The 27,319-nt window shown below is 37.9% G+C and overlaps 2 protein-coding genes and 1 long non-coding RNA gene across 3 annotated transcripts; 1 reads left to right on the top strand and 2 right to left on the bottom strand.

Moving 5' to 3' along the window:
- Nucleotides 1–63: 63 nt before the first annotated feature.
- On the bottom strand, nt 64–4,164 carry LOC120737412. Its single transcript, XR_005696736.1, has 2 exons — nt 3,481–4,164; nt 64–2,158 (listed from the first exon to the last, which is right to left on the bottom strand). It is a non-coding gene; the product is annotated as an uncharacterized LOC120737412 (long non-coding RNA).
- ormdl2 (ORMDL sphingolipid biosynthesis regulator 2) lies at nt 3,263–14,134 on the top strand. The gene is made up of 4 exons (XM_040038084.1): nt 3,263–3,409; nt 8,674–8,847; nt 12,300–12,451; nt 13,576–14,134. The coding sequence occupies exons 2-4, from the start codon at nt 8,674–8,676 to the stop codon at nt 13,709–13,711; spliced, it is 462 nt and encodes a 153-aa protein (XP_039894018.1). The 5' UTR covers nt 3,263–3,409; the 3' UTR covers nt 13,712–14,134.
- Nucleotides 14,135–15,736: 1,602 nt separating this feature from the next.
- On the bottom strand, nt 15,737–23,513 carry nemp1 (nuclear envelope integral membrane protein 1). Its single transcript, XM_040038083.1, has 9 exons — nt 23,366–23,513; nt 22,315–22,436; nt 21,894–22,110; nt 21,731–21,803; nt 21,547–21,640; nt 21,330–21,444; nt 19,491–19,716; nt 19,024–19,200; nt 15,737–17,358 (listed from the first exon to the last, which is right to left on the bottom strand). Exons 1-9 carry the CDS (start codon nt 23,472–23,474, stop codon nt 17,199–17,201), a joined length of 1,293 nt encoding a protein of 430 aa, XP_039894017.1. The 5' UTR covers nt 23,475–23,513; the 3' UTR covers nt 15,737–17,198.
- Nucleotides 23,514–27,319: the final 3,806 nt, after the last annotated feature.

Genomic DNA, 27,319 nt, shown 5'->3' with positions numbered 1-27,319 from the left:
ATTCCACATTAATAAAGCCAGGAAACCTTCCATTTTTTTCCCTATTTCTTTTTGTTTATTTTGTTTTACAATTCATATTAAATGTACCTTTCCCCCTTTTTTTTTCAATATTTTGACAAGCTGTGAGGAGGGAAATTTTTTATTAAACACGATGAACTGAGATGGAATTACCCTCATCTGTTTGATGTGAAAAGGTCATATCATGTCCTCCTGAGAACCGAGGAAATCTTTCGGTTTAACTCTTTTGTCCACTACAGAGGACATAATGAATAGACTGGGTCTCAGAAGGACATGATCATATCATATTCTGAACGTGTAACCTAAGCCAAAAACTTTTTTGGAAACATCTGGGTGGTTTGAACAGCAGATATTTATCATTGGCTTACACTAGGTTAAGTACTTTTTTGTACAGTTCCGTTCATACTTAGTTTATAGAGTTTTTTGGTCATAATAGTTCATGTAATCATGTTTTTATCATTATGAATTTGAACTCAACTTTCATTTCTTTACTGTAAAAACAACGCTCTTACCAATAGATGTGTGACTAGGTATTTGTCATGTCATGGCTTCCATCCTCACTTTAGAAAGACCCACTGTTATCATTTGTGTCCTGTTGCAACCCAGAATGGGGGAAAGATCATTACCTTATAAAACCACCTGAGAAATGGCCAATCAACATGCTAATAACTGAAGTTGCAATGGGCATGATGCATTATTTCAAAAATAAATAAATAAAATGAAATGAATAATAAAAGAAGGCTACTTCTTACAGATTTTCTGATATGCACTAGAAATCGAATTATATTCTTGTTGTTGTTTTAGAGGTTGTTTGGTGTTCCTTTTAAGATGCAGTGGGTCACATCGACATGGTCCTTTGGCTCGTATTTTGCCTGTATATTGTTTATTTGATAAATGAGAGAAGGTACTTTTGGCTGCTTTCTTGGCCCAGAAGCTAGCTTGTGACCCCCTGGGGATTTCTAGCAAATGTGTTATTCACTACACCAGCAAGTGTTATTATTTTATTGTAACGTTGGTCCAATATGGCTGTAGATAGCATGAATCCTGAAAAGAGGGTTAGAATATCTCATCTGACAACATTCAACCAGTTCATGAACATTTTGTTGTTGATCCGGTGTCTGCACATATGAAGACCCACTGATATAGAGTCTATTTAATACTTTTCTATTGCACGGGTGATAATTACTTGGTTTGGATGATCTAATATCATGTTCCTAAGATAGAGATGATGATAAGAAAATTTACTGGTTTCATCATGTTCACTATAATCACTTATGTAATATATTTGATTAAAACTAGCTTGTGTCATTTTCCTCTGCTTTTCAAAGTCAACTTCCTCTTTGATCCTTAACCACTACAACATGTCATGTCACACTGATGAGAACATTATAGTGACTCTAGTGGCTTAACAAAAACATTCCACTATCAATCATCGGACAAGAAAACCAAACCTAGTATTACTGTGCTTTTCAATCTTATGTTCCCTAAATTCACCCCATTTGTTGATTGTTAGTGTGAGAGTTATTGTTAATCTGCAGAGGATATTGTGCTGAATATTTAGATTAGTGCATATACACTCACTACATACTTTATTAGTACACCTTGCTAGTACTGAGTCAGAGCCCCTTTTGCCTTCAGAGCTGCCGTCTTTGTGACTGAGATTCAAAAAGTTCCTGGAAACATTTACAGATTTTAATCCATAGTGGCAGGATAGCTTAATGTAGTTGTTGCAGATTTATTGGCCGCATATCCATGATGTGAAAACCTTTTATTTCACCACATTCCAAAGATGCTCTACTGGCCTGAGTTCTGGTGACTGTGGAGGCAATTTTCATGCAGTGAATCCTGCTGGAAGCAGCCATCAGAAGATGGGTACACTATGGTGATAAAGGGGTGAACATGGTCAGCAACACTACTGATTCAGAGTGTGTTTAAATGATGCTCATCTTGTACTAAGGAGCCCAAAGTGTAACAACAAAATATCCCCCACACCATTACATTACCACCACCCTGAACTGCTCATAAGTTTAAGTTATTTACCCTATTTTTGACCCCTCCAATCCATCTGAAAACCTTTTCCAATCTTTCATCATCCAATTTTGGCGAGCCAGTGTCCAGCAGGCAGCAGGTAACAAGATCCCTAAACAAAAAGAAAAAGAGTCATGAGGGAAACTGACTGGCAGACAAACAGTATGACATGAGAAGAAACTGAGACAAAAGTAAACACAAGGAAATCAAGGAAAGTGGATGCTGGAGAGCGACAAGATACGGCTAAAACTAATTACACAAGACAAGAAGGTCAAACTGAACACAAGGCACAATAAAACATGACTATCAAAATAAAACAGGAAAATGGATACAGAGATCTTAACTATATACAGGGAACACAAGGGAGGCAGGATAAACTACAAGAAGGAATACAACACTAACAAACTGCTACCACGGGGGGAAAAAACAAGATGGCAAATCAAACTGCACGAGTATATAATTCACAAACTCAACTTACAAAAGAGAAAACAAATGCTCTCCGATAATAGGCAATAAAAGGCATAATAATAATTCAGAATAATTATAGGAAGGCAAACTTAAGAAACCAACTGAAGATATTTAATAACAAACAGAATGTGAAAGCTCAAAAACCACAAAACTGTGTAACATGACAAAGTGGTTATTTGAGTCACTGTTACCTTCCTCTCAGCTTAAAGGAGCCTGACCGCTATCCTATAACTTCTGGCATCAAGAAGGAATTTACCCACAGAGCTGCTGCTCACTGGATACTTTCTGTTTTTCAGACCATTCTCTGTAAACCCTTGAGATGATTGTGTGTGATAATTCCAGAAGATCAGCAGCTCTGGAAATACACAAGCCTGTCTGGCACCACATCAAAGTCTGTTACCTTACCTTTTTTCTGAATTCTGGCGCTCTGGTCGTCTTGACCATTTCTACATGCTCAAATAACGCCGTTGCTGCCGTGATTCTTAATTACATTGATGTGTTAAGAAGCAGTGGAACAGTTGTACCTAATGAAGTGCCCGGCGAGTAAGTGTATAAAGGTTTTTTTTGTTTTGTTTATTTGTTTTTTGTCCATGTGCGTTCCTGAAAGATGATCTGAAAGCTTCTGCATGCCTGCAGCCACCCTGATATCTAGGTAGTTATATGGGAATTAACAGTAGCACTAAACTGTGGCCAACACATTTACTGGGGCATCTCGGGAATTTCTTGGACAGCTGATCTTTAGTGTACCTCTCACAGTTTTCCCCTTTCACCTGTTTACCTGCCGTTGTTAAAGACAGGCTGGAGTTTTGACAGAGGAACCAGTCCAGCTCAAGCGAAGGCGGGGTTAAGAAGACAAAACAAGGAATTTCCTGGTGAGCTACGACAACACAGGAAGGTAAAGTTTTCTCCGGTGAAATGTAGCGCTTTAAATCTAGAAATACCACACGAGCTACATTTGTTACTCACCGCACGACGGAATCGGTTTACGTCCTCCGTGCTTACGTATCGTGTGAAACGATTAATTGTAATTAAAGTACATTTAAACTGGTGTTAGCTTGTCAACCTGTAGGTAGCGGCTGTTAGCTAGCCCGCGAACGTCATGTGACTCGTATTTAGTTAAATAATATACTCGAAAAGTCTGAGCATTTTCTGAAAGGTTGTCTGTGTTGTTCTTGTGGTATATTTAACACTGTTCGAGTCTAAGGAGTCTGAAAATTGCGGTGAGACTGCTGAATGTTGGCCCACTGATGTTGGGGACGGCTAAAAGAGGAAGCGTGTGTTTTGGTAACCAGAAGAACTCAGTCGGGTGGAGTCATTTTTCCCCTAACCTCAACATGCTAGTTATGTTGACCACATCTAGCATGATAAGGCTTTGGTGCATGTGCTTTGTTGCATCTACTTTGAGAGGAAGCGTGTATTTTGGCAGCGAAACAAAATTCATAATAAGTCATTTCCCCCCCAGCACTTTTTCCCAAAGCCTCATCATGCTGCTTACGTTGACCACATCTAGCACGATAAGCCTTTGGTGCATCTACTATGAGAGGAAGCGTGTATTTTGGCCACCAAAACAAAATTCGTATTAAGTGTTTTTTTTTTTTTTCCCCCAGCGCTTTTTTCCAAACCCTCATCATGCTAGTTGAGGCTTTGGGGATTGTGTGCATTTTGAAACTGTCATGCCTGCATGACTTTGAGTCATCTGCACCAACAAAGTGCTGTGTTTGCAATGTGACATATACTCTGAACTTCTTTTAATTTAAATTTTAAATGCCCCTACAGAGCATGTTTAAAAAAAAAAAAAAAAGAAAAGAAAAAAAGATTAACGCGAAAGTTGCACAAGAAAGCCCACTCTGGAAACTAACTGGAAGTTAACGAGATTATAAACAAAAGGCAAATTGATACACTTGACTGAAATGTCAAAGTAGGGTTATTCCATCTCAAATCGTCACTTTTTTGTAATATTTCTTTGTTAAATCGGCTCCGATTTGAGATTGAGATCTAAGGCGGTGTTTGAACATGGATATATAAAAAATAAGACAAAGGTTTGAAATGCTCACTCGCCTCTGTTACCTTGAATTAAGATCTCTGATTTGATAAAATACATTTAAATATCAAGTAGTCCTGCAAAGTCCTACATGAATCAAAAATCACTTTGCAAAAATTAACTAGTGAGAACCTCTGAATGGTATGCAGTTGAATTTCGCAATAATGCAAAATAAAACTTTTTAGCATAAAAAAGGTCACAGAAATGAAGACAATGCTATTTTCATTCAACTGTCATTGTGGATTGAGCAGTTTTATTAGAATTCTTGCAGCACTTATTCTTGTACAAAAAATTACAATCAGTAATTACATTCAGTTTGATGGTAAAAGAGGCTAGTGAACATTTTTTACTTCTATCTTTAAAATTTTTGAGAGATTCATGTTCAAACATTGCTCAGGTTTGAAAGTCTGAATATGCTAGAAGCATGTTAACGAGCCATTTAGCTGGCTTTGTAGAAGAAGGAAAGTTTTGGGGGTTTGTTTTTTTTCCTACCAGAAAACATTGTATAGCAGGTTATTAATAATTTGTCACATCTGAACTTGAATTTGAGCCAGACATCGGCCAGGTTGGCTGATACTACAGGTCAGTGGAGAACAGTTTGAACTGTTAGGAAGGCAACAATAACTTAAAAAACAAGTTACTACATCCAGAAAAGCACCTCTGAATCCACAACACGCAGGAAAACAGACAAAGACACGCTGTGGAAGAGAGCAGGGGATTAATAATAACGAATAATTAAACACAGTTTAGCTGGTGTTTTGGTGTGGGGGTGTTTTCATGCCACATTTCGGTTGATTTGTGCCAACTGATAATAGTGGCTCTGAAAGGTCAGATGCACTGCAACCTAAAAAACACCAGTGAATAGCAAAATGCTGCAAAAGCACACAAAAACACAAAGGTTGAATAAAGCACAACAGAAATTGAAACCAAAAAAAATCCAACTTGTAAAACACAAGTGTTTTGGGGAAGACAAAATGACAGAACAATTGCGAGATTGAATTCCAGTGCTTTTTCTGTGCTTGCGTAGAATTTCTCTATTTGCTGATCTTTTATTATGTTGTGTTGCATTCGACCTCTCAGGGTCGCTGTAACAGAGCATCATTTAAATGACATAAGCAAAAGAGAATGTACCCCTCTTCTGATAGCTGCTTCCAGTAAAGCTGAAAAGAATCTCCAACTGTTTTTTTGTTTTTGTTTTTGTTTTTTGAACACGACAAAGTTCAAATGGCCTCCAGAGTCACCAGATCTCAATACAAACACCGGCTTTGTGATGTGGTAAAAAATGGAGATTAACATCATGGATATGCACCTGACAAATCTGCAGCAACTGCAGGAAGCATCATGTCGGTATGAACTCAGATCTTTGAGGAATACTTTCCAGCACCATGCTGAAATTAAGTCACAAAGAATTAAGGCAGTTCTGAAGGTGAAAGGGGTCCAACCAGTATTAGAAAGGTGTGCCTAATAAAGTGAATGGTACATGAATAAAGTGAAACCAAGTGAAGGGTTTTTGTATGTGAATAGTTCATATAATGTGAGCATTTTCAGGACTTTTTACAGCTTAAACAAAGAGGAACATTTGGATGATGATGAATGTGTAATTTGTTTGTAGTGGTCTATCTTGTTTCACATCAGATTGGGCTGTATAGGGGCCATAAACCACCTCTTGAAATTTAGACTTCAAGAAAGAGGGACTTCCCCCAATTAAATGCCTCCCACAGGGGGGATTTCTACACTTTGGTGGGTTATAGCCAGTTCTAGATATAATACAACCTGAAAAAGACTGATTTCAGAGGTTTCAACAGATAACCGATAACCTGAAGCTTGTGGATTTGAGTCATTGTTGAGATATTGGCTTCTCTGAGATGACCGAAAAACTTTTTTACCAGTGCTACTGTAAGTGAGCTAGCTTACTTCCAGTAAAAGGAAATAATTAATGAGTGTCCACTAAAACAAAATAATTTCACAGAACATCTCTTCAAAGGCAGGGAGAAAAAAAGTGTTAATAAGATAATCAGATAAGCTTCTTTACACATTATTAGGCTGTTCTTGTTCTTCGATGCCATAAGTAACTTCTAATTGAAAAGTTTATACTTGTTACCTGTATGTGACCACAGTTAGGGCTGTGCGATATGACCAAAATCTCATATCCCGATATAAGAATTCTATCGTCCGATAACGATATAAATCACAAAAATGTAACATTTTCTGTAAATTCTGTGAATCTCGGGCAGCTCGACTTGCATGAAGTGTTTCCAGCTGCCCGTCATGTTGCTGGAGTCGAGTGTTTTAACAGATGCATGAAACGATACATTTTTAGACATAAGTTGTAAAGGCCGCCGTTTTCTTTGTGAGTATTTATTACACAGCGTGCTGCGGGGAAAAGCCTGTTCTAACGTTTGAGTCTAAGGTTTATTTTTTTAGCACCTGTCAGCTCTTTTTTACTTCTCATCCGTAAATAATCTGCTCTTTCACGTGATTCAGTTTATTTTGAAAAGTCTCAACAGGATCTTGAGCTTTATTGTGAAAGGTTTATGTGGTACATAAACATGCGGACACGCGATGGTGTTACCGTCATTGTTGCTAACCACAACGCATAAAAACAGGCGCTTGTCTGTCTGTAGTGTGGTTATATTAAATATAAGAGAAAGAGAGAACTTTAAGAAATTAATATAGCCCCTACAGGGACCATCAAAACGGTGAAAAAATATTGCCGTAAACAGTTTATTTTGCGACACCACGAAACAAACGATAGCATAAAATGAAACATAGACATTTTTATATCATCATCCGATATATATCGTTATATCGAACAGCCCTACTTGTTACCTGTATGAAGTTGACTGGGCTTAATATTATTAGATTCAGTTAATTGTGTGGGGGATTTTCCCACATTATAAGTGCTATATTTGCAAGATTACGTCACATACAGTTTGCACAGTCCTGCACTGATGAACTAAAATTAGTTTGATAGCCCTGCTTCTTTTTATATGAATGAAATGAGTAGCTAACATGACAGAAAACATTTCCATGAAAAAATATGGACCCACTCCTTACCTCCTCAAAATCAGCGAAATATCTTTCTAAAATAATCTAAGCATATTATGAAAGCATTTAAAACAGTCACAGACCCTTGGAGGTCATAGAGGACATAGTGGGAGGGTAAACATTTTGTACTTTTTAATTGGTGTGTAATTTTATCTCTTATATTGAAGAAGTTATAAAATATACAAAAATAATTTGAATTAAAATAAGGATTTCATCTCTCTCCCTACTTAGCATACTTCATGCTGCTGTAACTTGGAAAATGTTGATAGTATGAAAGTAACATTTTGCACGAAATGTACTAAAGTGATTGTACAAAATGAAGGAAAAAAAAACAGCTGATTCTGACAGGTCACATGGGATTGTTGTTGGTTTTTTTTTTTTCATGGAATGGCCCAGAATAAATTAAAAGTATTATTCACTGATTTAACTTCCTTTTAGCTGCAGAGCAGATCAAGATCTTGACGTTATTGTTGTCTATATGAAAGTCACAGCAAGCAAAACTCAGGAACAAACAATGTACTGAGCTTGCGTGCAAAGGTTGTAGTCACTGCTGTAATGTAAAGCTTTTTGAAGCTTTTGTTGCATAAACAGATACCTTTGTTGCTAATTGGCATGTTGATGTGAAGATAAGATTTACATTAGGTATCCCAAATATCTGGAAATTCCTGTGTTACACAAGCCAAACCATTAAACAAAATCTATAATAAAATAGCATAAATAAAGTAGACTAGCTGAAAAAAATAAATACAATATGATGAGCTCAAAAATATAAAAATGACCTAAGAGAAAAAAGTTCTGTAAAATATAATAAAGGAGATAAATGAATGAAAATTTAAATAAAATAATAAAACGCAATGTAAAAAGATGATTCGCAATACAGCAACAAAACAAAAAGCAACTGAAATTAGCCACTGTTATAAAATTACTACTGTTTAAATTGTCCAAGTTTCTGCTTGCTTACGTCTCGAAGCTGGAACTCTGTGGGGTTAAATGTTTACATTTGAGTGCTTCTGAAGCATGTAGGTTTTTGTTTGTTTGTTTTTCCATTTACATTTTCTTTCCTTTTCTAGATGAATGTGGGCGTCGCTCACAGCGAGGTAAACCCCAACACACGGGTGATGAACAGCAGAGGGATATGGCTTACCTATCTGCTGCTCACTGTCGTCTTACACATCGTCCTGCTCAGCATCCCTTTCTTCACTGTCCCGCTGGTCTGGACACTAACTAACGTCATCCACAATCTGGTCAGTAAAGCCTAAACAGCTGTGCTGTGTAGAAATGAACATTTTCATGCAGTTCATCAGTTCATTTTTCTTTTTTTCATGAGCCTAGTTTCAGTTTTTATTTCAGTTAACTAAAATCTTTTTCCACACTTAGTTTCAGTTTTTACCTTTCAGCCGTAAAAGGTTGATGGGCTTCCGGATGGGCAGGCAGCGTGGACACGTCTGTGAATGTGATAACTCGAGAGCTTCAAATTGATGGTGTAGCTACTAAAAATCTCTGACAAGTTCAGATCTCAGGGACCTCAACCTACAGGTCAGAGGTCAAGTTTTCTGAGAGTCTTCTGAACATGATGGTCGTGTCCAAATTCATGGGCTGCATCCTCCTGAGGACCCGCCCTTCGCGGTTTACGTGGGCCAGGTCCTCAGAAGGTCGGGTAGGCCGGAAGTAAACGGCTGTGAAATTGGACGGTCTAGTTTTCAGATTTGTGTCAACGCTGTCTCGGTGGAGTCTAATAAACTCGACCATCCGCTCCTTGCTATCTAAAATATAACAGGACACTGGTGTAAATTCTCGACCATCTCACACTTCTGTTTAATCAGTTTTCGGTTTGACGTTTATTCAGCTGTGTGAAAACCAAGGAGGAACCCACCCGGGGGATTAATAAAGTTTTATTTTATGTAACCTAATAACTTTAATCTCAGCCAAACCAATTTACTCACAAACAAATAAAACACTGAAAAAAGCCAAACAAGAACATTTTTAGGTTATCTAAGTGACTTATATATTACGTTTAACCTGAGTAGCGAAAGACCGCGATAATCTGAAAAATGATCTGCCGGGAGTTTGCTGCTCTCGGCGGCTCTAGTGACCCTCGAGCTCCCGGCTAGCTATTGAGCTGGTGGATAACAGACGTCTCCGAAAACGTCGGAGCACTTTTGCAAATATGCAATGTCTTGATAAACCGAGCAGATATTTGAAGTTTACAGACCCACATTCTCACCTGAAAATATGTTAAACATTTATTTTGTGACCCAGAGTAATAAGAGTCATATTAAAAACTTAGTAGCCGCCATTGTTTTATAACTGGAATTGGCTGGGCCGCGCTATGAATTCTGGGATATGATGGGCCACGAAGGATACACCTGACCCATCCTTTAAATTCAGGGAAAAGGAGGACGCATTTGTCGGTTGCATTCGGAGGAGTGTACGACTTTGGACAGCCTTCGTCGCATCGCTGTGACGTAATCGGCCTACAAATGCAGCCCATGAATTTGGACACGACTGATAACTGTGGGACAAGTCGACATAGGATTTTTAAATTGATACCATAGTTGTGTACTAGGAGTCTGTGCGTTATCACTGGCAGTTGCTAGTATTTGTAGTCTAGCAGGTGACAGGTATAGATACAGATAATATCAGAATCTAATCTGATTAATTCATAATTTAGCTTCTATATTTTGTGAGATCATAAAAACATCACAATATTAAACAATGCTATTACACTAAACTGACAAATAGATGACAGTAAAACCTTTTGGTATATGACGTCGAAGACAGTGGACACTTGCATATTTAATCAGCTTTTCTTCAGTTTTATCATGACTTGTGCTGACATGTTTTTGTGTGGCACCCCCGTCTAACAATATTGCGTGATCCTGAGATGTTATTCCATTTTACATGCTGAAAGGTGGCATTGTCTGTTTTACTGTAGGGTGCGTATGTGTCGTAAAATATCGGTTTATCTGTTTTCAGGTGAAAAGAAACTGAAATTGTGGTCACGCTTTCATTTGCATTTAATCTGCAGATCAGCACACAGCACTACTTTCCTTAACACCTCCCTCCCCCAATATCAGTAAAGCGTGCTGGTGTCCAGAGTTAATGAGAAAAGTACAACTTTGTGAAGTACCATGATCTTGGTTGTTCATAACAGTGCTAAACAGTTTATCAGAAGTCGTCTGCTTCAGAGATAAAAAATTTTTGATTTTGATATGATAAATTCAAATCGTGTACAGTTGTTGTTGTTTTTTTTTAATTTTCACCAATTTTCTGCTTAGATGAGTTTTACTTATAAATTGTAAGCTTATGTCTTCTCATCTGTTCATAGTTGTATATATTAATACAGTTAGGTCCATAATTTGTTGAGTTAAGACTCAGTTTTTGTAGTTTTCTCTGTACACCATCACAGTGGATTTGAACTCAAACAGTGATTGAAGTGCAGACTTTCTGGGGTTCCAGAAAACTGCATTAACTGTTTAGGAATTGTTGCAATTTTTATACATAGTTTGTGGATGTTTCCGCAACAAAACCAAATTATTTATCGCTGTAAAGCCCGAACCATTAAGTACTTGCCAGAATATTCAATCGTTTTGAAACTGGAGTCTTTATTGATTCTTCTGAGAATTTAAAACAAAGCTGAATAAAAATGTGCATTATGAGTTTTAATTTGGATATTTTTTTACTACACCTGGCATTTTCCGATCCCTGTAGGATTATCCATCACACTGATGATGTGTGATGGATCACACTGATGATGTGTGATGGATAAAGAGATACGAAAGAATTCAAATATGATGCACTCTGCATTACAGGGTTAAGAGTGAAGGGGATCAATAAAAGAAAGTATTTACTTAGTACTAAGTTTACATGCATTTTGCTGGTACAATTTCCATTATTTACAGTACTTTATACAGCATATTGTGAAAGAAAACTAAAAAAATTACTTGTGAGATATTTTATATCTAATATTTTAATATGCTTTAAGAAAACATGTAAGTTTACTGTGTGGCATTAGATTTCCTGCTACTAGAAAGGTCAAATCTAAGGTCAGAGTGGAAGTTGAAGGGTCAAATTTCAATGTCACATTTGAAATCTGTATAAGAGCCCAACTTCATCAACTTTAGATGAATAGTTTAGGAATAATGACGATTTGGTCTAAGAGGCAAGCTGGTAACATATCATTTAAAACTGGAGCCAACCAATGTACAGCATCATTTTCAGTTCCAGTGACTAAAAATTAGCGAACATTGGCAATTGTTTCAGAATCATTTTGGCTTTACATCAGTATGATTGAAAAGCTAAAAACCAGCTGAATTGCTGCTGTTGTTGAAAGTGTATTAGTTGTTGTTTTAATATCTCGGGGAAGCGCTGTTCTTTAAAAAACAAAAACAAAAAAACCACCAGTTTTGCAGTGCACATCAGACAAAATGTATGTTGTTTTTCTTTTCCCATGGTTTATACCTTCAGTGTGGTTTGCACCTGGGGGAGGTAATTTTGCTCTCCACAATACTGCTCTTACATGTCAGAGCTGGGAAAATTTGTTGGGTCACTTCCAGGGTTAATGAAAACATCAGCTCTCCGGGCAGTGACTGAAATGTCTCCTTGATTTGTCGTTGGACTTGAACTTGCATGGAGTATTACTTCTTCTTCCCCCTGATAATGTTTGTGGATGACTGTTGTTATGTCTCCTCCGCAGGTGATGTACCTGTTTCTGCACACAGTGAAGGGCACTCCCTTTGAAACACCAGACCAAGGCAAAGCCCGTCTGCTCACACACTGGGAACAGATGGATTACGGCGTCCAGTTCACATCTTCACGCAAATTTCTTACCATCTCACCAATTGTTCTGTAAGTACATACACTGTTCACAACAGAACGTCACAGATAGCTTACAGTTTCACTTTCATTAGGATGAGTAATTTAACATGTAAAGGTTGCATAACTGCTGTATGTTATTTGACAACAATTTAGGCTTTTAACCGCTTTTTAAAGGATTTGTTAACAGTGATCAGCCGACAGAAACAGAAATATCAGCCCAAATAGCGACTGGCTACCCCAAGAATTACCCGTTGCCCTTATCAGTGGATAGAAAGTTAAACTTTGCTATGTTCTTTAGCCAACATGAGTCCTAGTCCTATGTGTTTGTGTAAAGTAATTAAATTAAAAAGTAGTCTGCTTTTATAATAAATAAAAGATTTGGCAGTTTAATAGTTCTCCAAAGAGTAAAAGTAAAAAAGTACACCAGTTTCAATATAATTTTGACTGCAGTTGAGCAAATTAGTAAGCCAGCAGGGATGGTAGTGAAAGCAAACAAATCTGTCAACTCACTGTTAAATCCCCTGTTTTATTCTGTGACTGTTTTTTTTTTTTTTTTTTTTTTTCCTTTTGGATTTCAAAACCATAGTTAGGGACGCTCGGGAAAAGCAATTTGCATGTATTCATTCATGCTAACCACCGCTACTGAGGTTCAGTGAAACTAAGAGGAAAAGGTCTGAGGTGATAGACGTAGGCCGGTGATTCCCAAAGTTTGGGCTGTGAAGGCATGGACGATGGGGCATGAGAGGTCATTTATAATAAATGCAGTTTTTTTTTTTAAACATATATATATATATATATATATATTATATGATTTTTATAGTAGAGGTTAAACTTGTATGATCCCCTTTTATAGGTTGAATCCAATGATAATTCTTTTGGCTTTGGTTCCAGAAGTTTGTTAGAATTTTTTTCTTTTTGTTTTTAGATTTGTAATTTTGTTTAAAATTGTTGTGATGAATATGAGTTTCTGGGATTGAGGTTGGCCAAAAACTGAAAAGCTAAAGCCAAATATTCTCAGCCTTAACTTTCTGTGTGTCATGTACTTTTGTTTTATCATGTATTTGTGTGTGTGTGTGTGTGTGTGTGTGTGTTATAATCCTGAAGAATTCATGTTGATGCTGATGCTTTCTTTCTCTCACTCTCTTTCTTTACAGATATATTCTTGCAAGTTTCTACACAAAATACGATCCTACGCATTTCCTCATCAACACGTGCTCGCTCCTTAGCGTCCTCCTCCCAAAGCTGCCTCAGTTTCATGGAGTACGGATATTTGGGATCAACAAGTACTGACAGAACACTGGATTTTAAACTTCAACACTGGACTGTTTCAATTTTAGAGGCTGCAAAAGAAGAAAATCTGTTTAAATGGTCTGAACATGTACACATTGTTTGGAGTATTACATGAAAGTTGCTTGCAGCCTGGTGAAAGTAAATGCACTGCTGCTGTTTAATCAAAGTAAACGATGACATTCCCGATGTAAAGGCCAGACATGTTTGCTCTTGTCTTGGAGAAAGAGCATATTTATAACTGCACTGCTTTCACATGTAGCTTTTCTACAGATGTTGGTTGTTGTCATGAATGTAAATGAATATTTTTGATTCATGTTGCAAATGGCACTTGAAAGTTTTCTTTTTCTTAATTTACTATGAAGGATTAACATGCAGCATGCATTTACATGCCCATAATAATAATAAACATTTTGCCATGATAAACATAATCATGTAATGTTTGATTCAACAGCAGGGTTATCTTTATTTCACAGAATCTAGTGGGAAAAGTGCAAAATCCCATTGTACAGAGGTGTGCAGGAATCAAATCCTGCCAAAATCTCTATTATAAATGATCAATTGTAGGTCAGTGTACAAGCTCCGGGGAAATCCAGACACTTTACATGAAGCAGCCATGTGGGGGCCATCACAGAGATTGCAATATACTCGTATATCCAAGGGATTCTCCCCCTTCCACATGCACCGTGGTCGCGTTTGCATTGCAGCGAGGTTTCCCTGTTTGTGACGTTCTTTGGGGAAGTTACAAAAGAAAAAAGAGCGACGTGTGAATGTGATTACACTGCCAAACAGTGCCTGGGAAACACATGCAAATAACGGCAGCTGTTTCAAACAAGTTGTGTAATCGAGTGTAATCATTTGCAAAAGTGGTATTTGGGTTGTTCCCTGTCTCCAAATGTTGTGAGGGCAGACGTATAATGTAAAGAAGCCAGAGATGGAATGCACAGGGCAGTCGGGTTTAAATGTCAAAATGTCCCCAATACATCAGAAATGGCTCACTGAAACAAGAGTGTGGGAGAGAAAGAATGAATACAATGTTTTAGCTCTAACGTATACTTAAAGCTGCCTGATTGAAGATAACACTGTGTGGCTTTAACAGCAAGTTAGGTCCACTGCAGTTTTTCCCTGTTCTGTTTCCACTTTCAGTTTATTGTGAACTTAGTAAAACCTTGAAGATACGTACGGTATATTTAAACGCTTGACTCAACATTGCATATGTAATGCGAGTGTTTGCCAGTCATGACTGGATTACATAGAAGGTTGTGTGGCACGATATGTCGGAAGTAATGCGAAGATATGAGAAAGGGTGCACATTCTTACTTTACAGCTGAGTGGTGGTTTCTTTGAAGTTAAGGTCATATTTTAACAGATTTAAAGATGCCCCTTTAAATGCGAACACCAGCGAAAATCATTTGAAAGATGCGTGTTTCAAACTGAAAATACTGTTTTGCTTGTTTTGTTTCTAGATAAGTGAGGAACAACAGAAGATATCGTGTCTAAAGTACATTTGAATCTGCATACTGGACAAATGAATCACTCGACAGAAACGATAAGAAACGATAAAAACACAGTTTCTGCAAATGCTGTTTGATTCAAATCACTCCATTGTTGTCTGCAAAGTGGGTTTGCCGCTATGACAGGAGTTACCAAAAGAAGCATCAATGATTTTACAGATAGAATCTACTTATCCAATTCAGGGTGACCGAGGGGCTGGAGCCCATTCCAGCTACCCACAGAGCAAAATGTGCTACAACCTGGGCAGGTCACCAGCCTGCTGCGGGTCTAACAGCAGGCAGGTTAACTAGTGTTAACCTAACACCACTACATGTCTTTGGACTGTGGAAGGAAGCTGGAGTGCGGGGACAACATGCAAACTCTACACAGAAAAGCCCTGGCCAGGTGCAATCCACCACCTGATTTTATTTTCAAAAAAAATGATCCGATCTTTAGTAAATCAGTTGTTAAACCTGTTGAAATGTGACCTGGTTGTCAAAAAGAAGCAGGACAGAATTGGGCTCCGACATCAAATTGGTGGAAAAGAAGTATTTTATTAAAACAAGCAGGTCCTCTTAAAAGATTCCCATGCTAATTTCATTCACCGAAGTCATGGCATTTTGACCAGACCACCAAACAAACCTGGCACCAACACAGCACCACAAAACTGCTGTGACCAAATTCAAACCGAAATGTGGGTTGCATCCTAAAAGGCATCAAGGTAGAACTGGCTCTGTACCAGGACGGGGATAGAGCTGGTAGAAAGGCCACGTACTAAACAAAAGTGAATAGAAGTAAACCAAGAAAGACAGTAGCACAACCTAAATAATCAAGAATTATAATCCACACTCACACCATATAACTGAATGCTTACATTATGCCTGCTTTTTTTTTTTTTTTTAAAAGGCCGCTTTATTCCCCTGCGGGTGACCCCAAATCCTTGTAACATCTAGTCACTGCTAGATGACTAAAATTCAAATTTTACATTCACAGGTATCTGGCATTAGGGAATACACAATTTTCCCTTCTAGAGGCCTGTTTGACCGGGGGCTTTACCTACATATGGTAATATGTCATTAATGATGACACATCATGTGTTGGTGTGATGGAAGGATTGTTCAAGCACAACACAACAAAATGTTTTATATGATAAATAAGTATTGTTATTGCATTACTCATTTTCATCCAGCCAGAACTTGGCCCCTCGAAATCTTCCTCCCACTGATGTCAGATGCTGCTAATAAGAGTTCATTGCATCCTTGAACTTGTCTCTCTGATACTACAGTCTTTTCTTTGCAAAAAATAAAGGTGCTTGACATGACAATTGTGTCAACCGGCACTAAACAAGAAAAATAACTTCTTTTTTTTGCATCAAAGGCATATGATAAAGCCATGCTGACATTTACAAAACCTCAAACCCTCTCAGGGACATCATCACACCTTTTAGAGTTCAAATATATATATATATATATCTTTATTTAACTTACTTGGGGACACTTCTACTGGTGGCTTTTGTTTAAAATGAATGAAATAAGTCAAATTTAAAAAATGACATCTCTTTCTCTTCCCAAGCAGGAAACTAGAGTAATAACTGGTAATAGTGATCTACAAGCATAATCTCATTACATTCCACAGCAGAAAATCCAATTAGAGCCAAAGGCTGTAAACAAAATATGTTTAGAAAACTAAAAACTTGTCTGGGCCACAACTGGGCACAAAGAAACCTGCAAGTCTCAGCTTTCACTGTCTTTAAACCTCTCAACAGAAATCTTAATTCCCTGAAATAAAGAAGTATTACACATTCTTTGACAGTACTGTGTTTACTTTGCCTGTGGTGATACAAAATGGCTCGTTATCCTGGAATTCAGGGATGCCACTAATCCCGCCTCCAAAGAAGCCATTTAAAAGTCAGTCTGGACGGCCCTGGAGAGCTGGTCTCCCATCACCTTTCTGAAAGGCAGTAATAAGTGTTTTTGTTTCCAACACCTGCGCCGTCTCACTCTGGTTTCATCACAGGTACAATATCGTCGTCATCTTCGTCGTCTGTATCAAAGAGTTCATCCTCAAAGAAAGAGCCTCCAAAACCGTATTCCTGAGCATGGACGGACACCTCGTTAGGCATCAAGTGTGGGGAGCCTTCGACAAAATCAGCAAACCTGTGGGTAAGCATGACGACATCATGGACCAAAACTGAACCAAAGCATGCTGCAATACTTAGTCTTTGTTATACATGTGTCTCTCTCTCTCACACACACACACACACACACACACACGCTAGTTATCCCTTATTAATTTCAACCTCCTGTTTCTGACCTGTTGCCAATTAACCTAATTAGTTGCCAAATCCAAAAGTACCACTTACTTTTCCAGCCTTTTTTTGCCCCATCCCAACTTTCTTGAGACATTCATGTTATTTCACGAAATACTGAAATGTCCCAGACATTAAAATGTTTAAATACTTGATTTTTCCATGCTCTGTAAATACAATAATGGTTTATAATCACTGCATTCAGATCTTTATTCATTTATTTATTTACATTTTACACAGGACAGGCTACCAATGTACCTTGTATTTAAACCCTTGACTCAAAATTGCAAATGTAGTGTGAGTGTTTGCCAGTCATGACTGGATTACATAGAAAGTTTTGTGGCACGATATATCGGAAGTAATGTTAAGATATGAGAAATGAGTCGCACATTCTTACTGAAGTTTCGGTCATTTAATAGATTTAGTGACGCCCCTTTAGACAGGAAAACCAATGAAGATCATTTGACAGATAGGTGTTTCAAAGTGAAAATACTGTTTTGCTTGTTTTTCTTTTAGATAAGTGAGGAAAAACAAAAGATATCATTCATAAAGTGCATTAGAATATGCATACTGGGAAAATGAATCACTCAGCAGAAACCATGAACTAAAGCAGTTTCTGCAAATGCTGTTTGATTCAAATCATTACTTTGGTGTCTGTAAAGTGGGTTTTTCAAATGTTCTTCCCCCAGGTTTGTTGTCTAAAACATTATTGCACAAGCAGTGCAGAAAAGGCTTACTGATAAATAAGCTAGATAGAAAGTTCTTATATGATTTTAGCAATATTTGTAATGTTTCTGGCATAAAGTAGTAATTTTGATGGTTGTCATTTATCCAGACAAGAAGCCTAAAATTTGTGACATTAGCTGATTTATTGCAGTCTTTGTATTGCAGATATTTTTTTTCCAGATTTTAGAAATTATCTTAAAAAAAACATGGTTACAGCAATTTACTGTGTGTAATTAAGGGGTGTTTGTATTATAAACAGTGTCTAAAGCAGTCAGCTATTGGTGATCAATATTGTTTCCCATTAGTTTTGTATAGATGATTTCAGAAAGTTGCAAGGCAATAATAAAAATGAAAACTTAAAATAAATTATTTTATAAGAAACATAACTGAATCAGAAAACAATTGGTAGATATAACACTCCTCTCTTTATTTTAGGATTAGGGGGAAGTTAAGCCAAAATTGGCATTGAATCATATCTGTTATTAACCTCTGTCTCTCTTCCACAGCATGTCTTTTATCCTGTCTTCCTTCTCTCACCCCAACCGGTCGCAGCAGATGGCCGCCCCTCCCTGAGCCTGGTTCTGCCGGAGGTTTCTTCCTGTTAAAAGGGAGTTTTTCCTTCCCACTGTCGCCAAAGTGCTTGCTCATAGGGGGTCATATGATTGTTGGGTTTTTCTCTGTATCTATGAAGCGCCTTGAGGCGACTTTTGTTGTGATTTGGCGCTATATAAATAAAATTGAATTGAATTGAATTAGCAAATGACAAATGTACGAGCATAAAACCCACCTTTTTGGAGACTGAATTCTAGAGACTGTCTTCCACGGGCTGAACTCTGGGCTGTTACAATATTTCCGCAGCTCCTCCAGAGCCCGCCGAGTCTCTTCCTCAGCTTCCTTCTGATACTCCTCCTCAGTCAGCAGGCGTCGTGGCTGTGGCTTCCAGTAGATGTACTGCTTGATTTTTCTGCAAAAAGAGTATTTTCATGGCTTAAATAAATCCATATTATATGAACTTAATATGACTATTGTTCTTTATTCTACAACAAGCACAGTATCACTACTTTTAAGTTCAGCAGTTCACATAAAATAATTTACCGTGTTAAGAACATGCAATACAAAAGTGTTTTTCTTCATTTATTCTGTGAAACTAAGTGTGTGTTTACCACAGAAGTCAGATTATACTGCCTGAGGAAAAATTATCCACAGTACACTGTGCTCTTACGCCACCTTGTGTCAGCATTTTAAAATGCATACCTCCATGCAGCAACCAGCAGATAGACTGGGTACCCCAGGTTTTTGGTAAACAAAGCAGCTACAATAAGAGCGAAGGCAACTTGCTGAATCTGAATTCCTAAATAAACCAGGAGCAGACCAAAGAGCTGCAGGGTCCACGACAGGATGTTAATGCTCTTCTCATCAACCAGAGGGCCATAACGGTAACACACAGCAAAGCTGATGAATCCCACAATTGCTACATAACCTGCCAAAAAAAACAAGCAAACAGAGAGCGAGAGCGAGAGAGAGAGTTAAATCACTGCAAAGTTATGTACCAAATGCCCATATGCTTTACTTTTAGAAAGTTTTACAATTACAGCCATTTTTATACAATTTCCCATTTTCAAATGCTATGAAGTAATTGGATTATTGACCAAGCAAACAGTTTCAACAACAAGGAGCAAACCGCAGGTTACATTCCAGAAAAAGAAAGTCAGATGTCAGTGTGTCACAAAACATTTAAAAGAACTTGCAGAGGCTGCCAATGGAACTGGGTCACTAGTGTTTATTGATGCTGTGATTGTTGATAGATGTAGCAAGATGATTTCTGAATGTAAAGGGTTTTCCTTTTTGCTCAGAAACTGGTAAGACAGATCTTCACAGTTAAAATGATAGTGCCCCACAGCAAAAGTTTTTCAACACAAAGAAATTAGATATTCATCAGTCACCTGATTTCAAATTAAAAGACCATGCTTTTAGTTACTGAAGAAAAAAACACTGACAAACAAGCAGCAACTGGAGACTGCTGCAGTAAAGATCGAACAGAACATCTTAAGGGAAGAAACACAGCATTTGGTGCCCCCCATGGGTTCATGGAACATCCAAGTATTATGCAAAATTGTTATATATTTTTTATTTTTGTTAGTTTGTCCAATTCTTTCTAAGCCTCTGAAAATGGAGAAATGCAAATAAAAATTGCTGTAATTTCTAAACAGTTAAAACAATAGTTTTCTTAAACTCCATGAATTAAAGTTTAAAGTCCCTACTTCAATCACATAGTAATCGTTTGCTTTAAAATCAAACCGTCACTGATTTTGCAGCTGCAAAATGACAAAATACTGGTAGCCGCCAGTGCAACCCCTCAGCCTCATAGTAGATACAAATATTTCCCAATCCTACATCATCTTGTGCTCAAATTATTAACATTCACAAGATTTTCAGAAAACTTGACCTCTGACCTTGCCCTTGAGGTTGAAGTCACTGAGATTCAAACTTATCTGAGATTTTTGGTAGATACAGCTATCATATCAATGTTTACATTCGTATGTTGCCTTGTTCTCGCATTCACCTACCCCACCCGCCCAGTGGGGTGATAACAATGACAAGTGCATCACTACCAAAAGAACATATGGACCCAAGTGAAAACTCCTCCATGACCGACGAGCTGCTTTGTTGCTTAGGTTATATTTTTAACAGTCTAAAACCCTAAATAATTCAAAATAATGCTTGATTTTTATAAGGTTAAGCGCACAGATAGATAATTAATCAGCCATAAATTTCTATCACTTTAAGTTTTGATTAGCGGATTAATCAGAAGCTGTAAAATATATGTATGTGTGTATATACGTGGCAAATCTCTGTTAATGAGTCACCGCGGATCGCCCTTTTTAACGTGTTGGCGCCGTCCAGCAATCTGCGATAACTCGTTAACAGAGATTTGCCGCGTTAATGCAGTTATGGCTTTAACGTCATTTTAACTAGATTAACGCTAACAACACAATTTTATTTTATTTTTTTTAAATATTAGGATATTTGCTTTGGTCCTCATTTATCAGCAAGTCATAACCTGTCCATGCTTTAAAATCAAACCGTCTGTACCTAATGCCACATGCCAGTGCTCTCGAAGAATAATGCTGAGGTTCCTGAACACAAGCTGGATTGCGTACACAGAGAATGACCAGCCTCCAACTATCAACACATAAAAGGGGCTTTTCTGTGTGAAGGAACAAACACAAATGGTATAAATATCAAACATATTAGAGATATTCAATATTTTTAAAAAACTTGGATTTTGGATAAAAATTAAAAACTTTACCTTTGGTAAAAAGCGTGCCAGAATGAAAAAGAGGATTATGAGAGAGGCAATCATGCCAGTGCTCATACCGGCAGAATAGAAGAAAGCCTGACTCCTTCATACAGGTGGTGAAAAAAATATATCAATTACTATGATAAACCCAACAAACCTGAAAAAGAAACTTTAGTCCATGAGAAAAAATTACCTGCTGAGTGAGTCTGCAAAGAAAAACAGCAATGCTCCAGCGAGGAATAACGAGAATAGATATATATCAAACTCTGCAAGGGAATGAAGAACAGTAAAACACCCATATTTTAACTGCCAATAATCAGCAAATTTGTTTTATTCCATACCCCCATCCCACTTACTGCGAATGGGTTTGACAGTGTATTGCGCATTGCCAATAGGATCAACCTTGAAGCATGTCTTCTTGCTGAACAGGCTGACGTTAATAACAGTCTCATTGTGCTTCTCTCGCAGCAGGCTCTGGAACCAGCCCCAAAAACTGAAGCGATCAAGCTCCTGCAGCTCCTCCTCACCTTCCACAGTGTCCACCTTAAACACCTTTGAACTCCACACTTTGACCTGTCAGATATTGGTAATATTATATCACTCACAAATTTAATCCAGAGGCTCTTTTTAGCTGACTGTCAAGCTGTAAATAAAATTTGATGTATGTTAGAGTAGATTACATTAGACCACTAAAATACCCAAACTGAGGGATGATTTTAAAGAAAGAAAGAAAGGATTTCAGTATTTTACCAGTTGTGGGCTGGCAGATTCACCTACTTGAATTCTTGTCCATGTCTGCCTCCAGGTTGGCAATACGGTGTTTCTGTAACAGAACCGGTTGGATCCTGACATGACATACTCGTCACCATCCCGCAGATTAGTTATTTCATGTTCTTCACCTGGGATACATGCCAATAAATAGTAAGACTGCAACTGCCATTGTACCTTATAAGCAATATTGTTTGTGCAAGAATAACCTTTGACCAGAAACACATTTGAACTCTCATTGTTTACAGCATTTACAGTATAATACAAACATTATAAAAAAATTGTAGTGTCTGTAAATCCCAAGAAAAGACAAAAACCTGCAACTATATCAGTTCACACTTAATGTCTCTAATTTTTCACAGTGCTATGGCCCACCGGGTGTCAGGGTACCCAACATAGTTGCCCTTTAATTTTCAAAAAAGTACTCAATTACCCATGTGTGGTGGAGACTTTTTATTTTATCATCATTATTAATGATTTTGTTTGCTGGTAGGGATGTTCTATATGTTTCCACACTGTTGCATTATCCGCTAGTTATGTTACAAAATATAGCAAATGGTAGTGTAACAATGGAAACAATGCTCATTATTTAAACGACACACGGCAAAAAATACTCAGTTTTTCTCAGGAAATATTTCAGTTTCGGGACAGAGTTAATAATAATTTGCATTTACTTTAAATTATAGGCTAAGCATTCAAGTTGTTTCCGTTAAGGAAAATATACAAGTGTTAACTGCAACCTCTTTTCGGGCAAGTTCATGCAGGTTTCTAGGGTTTCGGTTCGACAAATTTAAACCTAACAAATCTGAAAGAGCTGCATAAATAATATTTAGTCTAATTTATTATTTATACGAACACACAACCGGAGCCAGGGAATAATCAAGATGTAGGAATCTTAGAAAATAGCCACCAATGTTCACCATACAATACCCTTTCTGCGGTCTCACTGACTCAAAGACTGAACACAAGCTAACAATAATTAGCCTGAGCAAAACCAGTTCGAAATATGCCCCCATGTAACTCGCGGTGTATGTTTCTGCTTCACAAGACCGCTTCTTACCCGTATCCTGTTGTGAGATTTGAGGTAAACACATAAGGAGCACCGCAAGAACCATTAATCTAGCGTTTGCTGAAATAAAACCGTTTATGATTTTCATGCATCCCGCCATGATAATTCCACTGTACCCCGCCTCTAACGCCTTGTCCCGCCCCTTCCGTCTCCGGAGAACTCGGTTGAGTCGCAGGCCGATCAGCCAATCACCGCGTTACACTGGATCGTTCGTCATCGTTTTTAGAGTACGTCTCTTTATTTTCCCGAAATCCACTCTTATTTGCCCTGTATGTCTACTGTACAAACTGAACTGGAATGACTAATGCTGGGCTTACACTGTGCGATTTTTTCAGTCGCGCGATTCAGCTCCTGCTCAAACTGTACGATTGACTCGCAGGGGTTAGAAGTTCATAGGTCACGATGCAGGGTCTCACACTATACGACCCGATGCTCTGATGCGACCCGAGTGCTCACACTGTGCGTCCATAAAATGAAGGTTATAACAGAAATTCTGTCGCTCGCTCTCCCTCTCTGTCTTTCACTCACACAGACACGCACACCACCACCATCAACTTTGCTAAATTGCTAATGAAAAACATGATCAGGCAGCTGTGATTGAGCAGCAGTGTAGATCCAACTATTTTCAAGGTTGTTGTGGTCGTGATAATTTTGTGAGGCCACATCGAAAAGACTCGGATGAGCTTTCCAAAGTTCTACAAGTTGCCTCCATCGCTTGTGTCCAGATCACACGCTGCACTGCCGTGCTGCGCCGTCTTTTTCGCTGACATTTGTGTTTGCGCGTGCGCAGTGTGACAAACTGCGGTGACACCCTCACGACGGTCGCGACGATTTCAAACAGGTTTGAAATCCTCACGACCAAGCGATTGATGATCGGGAGCTGGTCGTGAGGTGTTAATCGCGTCTCGTTACCCCACGTATACTACACGATGCACGACGCACGATGAAGGCCAAAATCGGGCCGATCGCCAAAACGGTCGCACGACTCAAAAATCGGCTCAAAATGGGCCAAAAATCGCACAGTGTAAGCCCAGCATAACAGTTCACTTTACAATTTCAAATAAAGTTATAAAAAAAATCTTCCTTAAATCCACAAGAAAATTTGTTTTGATAGTTAGATGTTTTATTTTTTAGATAAATCATTTAAGTATTATGTTCCAGAAAAACCCCACAATACTTAAATTACTTCACTGAAGATATCATTCAAGTTCATATGCATGTGAAAGCAGATGAGCAAATACACAAAAATCTGAACTCCACAATGCCCTGCACAGCTCAGGGTAAAGAAGGCTTTGATTAAAAGATAGAATTGTGTTATTCCTACCCAGTATATTCTTAAGTCTATGGGAGAATTCACATTCATTGTTTCAGTATTAATATAATCCTGGCTGTGGTCAGTTAATGATTTGTAAGAACATGTACTGCTGTTTAGCCTTTTATGTGGTCTTGTCTGTTTTGTGTTATTGCACAGGACCGACTGATCTCCAGAAAGTAGAATCTCAAAGTTTATGAAAGAGGCCCAGACAAAGAATTAAACATAAAGCAATCGCCACAATTCAATATTATATTGAATACATTAAATTATCTAATAGATTACATTAGTCTGATCAGGAAGGCTGGCTCTGTGGTCAGCATGAAGCTGTACACTCTGGTGACAGTGACAGAGAAAAGGACATTAAAAAAATTGCTGGACATTATGGACAATGCTGGGCATCCTCTGCATAGACAACCAGAGGAGTCTGTTCAGTGGCAGGTTGCTTCTCCCAAAGACAAGAACCAACAGACTTAAAAACTCCTTTGTCCCACATGCCATCAGACTGTTTAACTCCTCTCTGGAGGGGAGAGGGAGAGGAAACAGGAGGACAAAGTAGGGGGGGGACAACTAAGCCTTAGTGCCTCTTCACTGTGCAATACTTTTTGTGCAATACTTTTTGTTAATATCCAACGGTGCAATAGACTTCAATACTTGAAATGTGGAATTCCCTTCTATTCTTATTCCTATTTATTCTCTTTATCCCTTTTGTATATTTTATTTATATATGTCTCTGTATTTATATATGTGTATATATAGTACTCTGCTCACATTCTGTAACTTCTGTCAGTGCTGTGCTATTGACCGAATTTCCCACCCGAGGGATTAATAAAGTTTTATCTAATCTAATCTAATCTAGTCTTGATACAGCCTGTTGCGATGATGTTGTTTATTATATTGCTCTCTTTTTTTTTTTTGCTTTTTTTCTCTTTTATCTTTCTCAACAGGTGATCCAGGTGATTGATATATGTATTTTCTGTCTGTTTGTTTTGTTGGTTTTTGTTTTTTTGCCTTTATCACCGTTCCTCTTCCCCGCTGTTTTTCTTTCCCTGCCTCTCTTTCTTTCTCCCTTCTCTTTCCCCCAGTCATGTCTGTCACCAAGGGTGATATTTTTGTTTGTTTGTTTGTTTGTTTGTTTGTTTGTTTGTTTTGGCTGCTAAAGGGGAAAACTGCTGAGAAAAACTCAGCAATAACAGCACAGTGACAACTTCCACTGAACTTCTGTGAACTTCCACTTAAGTTCAGTAATGTCAAACAAGTGTTGCCCTCTTGTGGACATGTAAGTACTTAAAATCATTATCAAGAGCTTGAATACAAATGAAGTTGTTCTTATCTTCACACAGTGAAATGTCTGTGTAGGTTTTCAGTCATCCAGATCATAGTAGTCTTGAGGGCTTGAATAAGGTAACTCGACGTCTTTAGGAATTTTACCTCTCAAGAAGCCAACTGCATGAGAGCTGAAAGGTCTTGGGAAACGTAAAAATGTCCAGTTGCCTTTTTTTTTTCAAGCCCTCAAGACCACACACTGACGTATTTAAATGTCACAAGCTGCAAAGGACAAGTGTAATTGATCATATTAATTCATGACTCATTTTTGTGCTCACCCAGTTTTAAGATCCTGGTCTCGCCTTGAAGACCAGGAGGTAGACTGTCATGTGAAGGGTGGTGCAACTGTTTGGGTTAAACCATCATTACTTCTTTAGTATCGCCCACGCCTTTCCTGTTATGAGGAGTGAAAATGACCACACTTCAAAAGCTTGGCATTAAAGCGCAAAGTACTTTTAGCGTGTAATTTTAGCAACTAATTGGTGAAGTGTTCAAAGGATGTTGAAAGATACCGCCTTACCGACAACAAAAATAATGTGGACCTACACTTACGAAATGCATAAATATATTTTTATGATATGTCTCTAGTGTGATTAGCAAAATTGAAAACATGGCAAACACAACACCTAAAAATGTTTTAAAGTAAGCTGAAGCAAGCATTCAGCTCAAAGTAGTGCTACATAAACACAGTGAGTGTAGCTCTAGGCTCCGGTTACAAACTGAACAGCTGCCCTGACCTACTGGCATACGTGTCATTTAATATTGTCAAATGGCGGAACCACATGACGCTGCATTTCACAATGTTATCACTATGTTCCCGCAGCATGCAGAGAGTGTAGCAGCTTTGAAATGTGTTCGTTGAAGGAAGCAAAGTGCTGTTTAATATTTCGCAGTTAGACACTCAGTGAAGGTTAAACTAAAAGCTGCTGCCGTGCATACATCAAATTAGCCAACTGTAACACCATCTGTCACTTGTGTCACTTATTTTATTTTATTTTAAACTAGGTCACACGTATTATTACTACTTTATGGTCTATTCAGGAATGTAGGTTACTCGGGTGTTTTTTGTGTGTGATACATTTATGAACCAACTACACATTTATTACTTTGCAGGTAACAATGAGAGCACCTAGGATTAGTGATTGAGTTTCCTCTGGAAAACACTGTAAAACATATTTAAAAGTAAGAGAAAAATAATCCTATAACTGTTTGCAAATAGAGCACCATAAAAATATAAGTGTTCAGCATTTGAACTGTTTTATGATGACCTGAGGAAGACCATAAGTTGAAATGTGTTGGTTAAATAA

Source organism: Simochromis diagramma, unplaced genomic scaffold (genome assembly GCF_900408965.1).
Source record: "Simochromis diagramma unplaced genomic scaffold, fSimDia1.1 OVJJ01000061.1, whole genome shotgun sequence".
Taxonomy (NCBI): Eukaryota; Metazoa; Chordata; class Actinopteri; order Cichliformes; family Cichlidae; genus Simochromis; species Simochromis diagramma.
Note: the sequence above shows the minus strand (reverse complement) of the source record. Positions and strands in the feature narration are given on the sequence as shown.

What these genes read in the sequence shown, in the direction of transcription:
- ormdl2 (XM_040038084.1), top strand. Translation starts at nt 8,674, where the DNA reads ATGAATGTGGGCGTCGCTCACAGCGAGGTAAACCCCAACACACGGGTG. An exon ending in CTAACGTCATCCACAATCTG is followed by an intron (nt 8,848 to 12,299) that starts GTCAGTAAAGCC and finishes TCTCCTCCGCAG; the next exon opens with GTGATGTACCTGTTTCTGCA. An exon ending in ACCATCTCACCAATTGTTCT is followed by an intron (nt 12,452 to 13,575) that starts GTAAGTACATAC and finishes CTTTCTTTACAG; the next exon opens with ATATATTCTTGCAAGTTTCT.
- nemp1 (XM_040038083.1), bottom strand. Translation starts at nt 23,474, where the DNA reads ATGGCGGGATGCATGAAAATCATAAACGGTTTTATTTCAGCAAACGCT. An exon ending in CACTGTCAAACCCATTCGCA is followed by an intron (nt 21,804 to 21,893) that starts GTAAGTGGGATG and finishes ATTCCCTTGCAG; the next exon opens with AGTTTGATATATATCTATTC. An exon ending in TTTGCAGACTCACTCAGCAG is followed by an intron (nt 21,641 to 21,730) that starts GTAATTTTTTCT and finishes ACCTGTATGAAG; the next exon opens with GAGTCAGGCTTTCTTCTATT.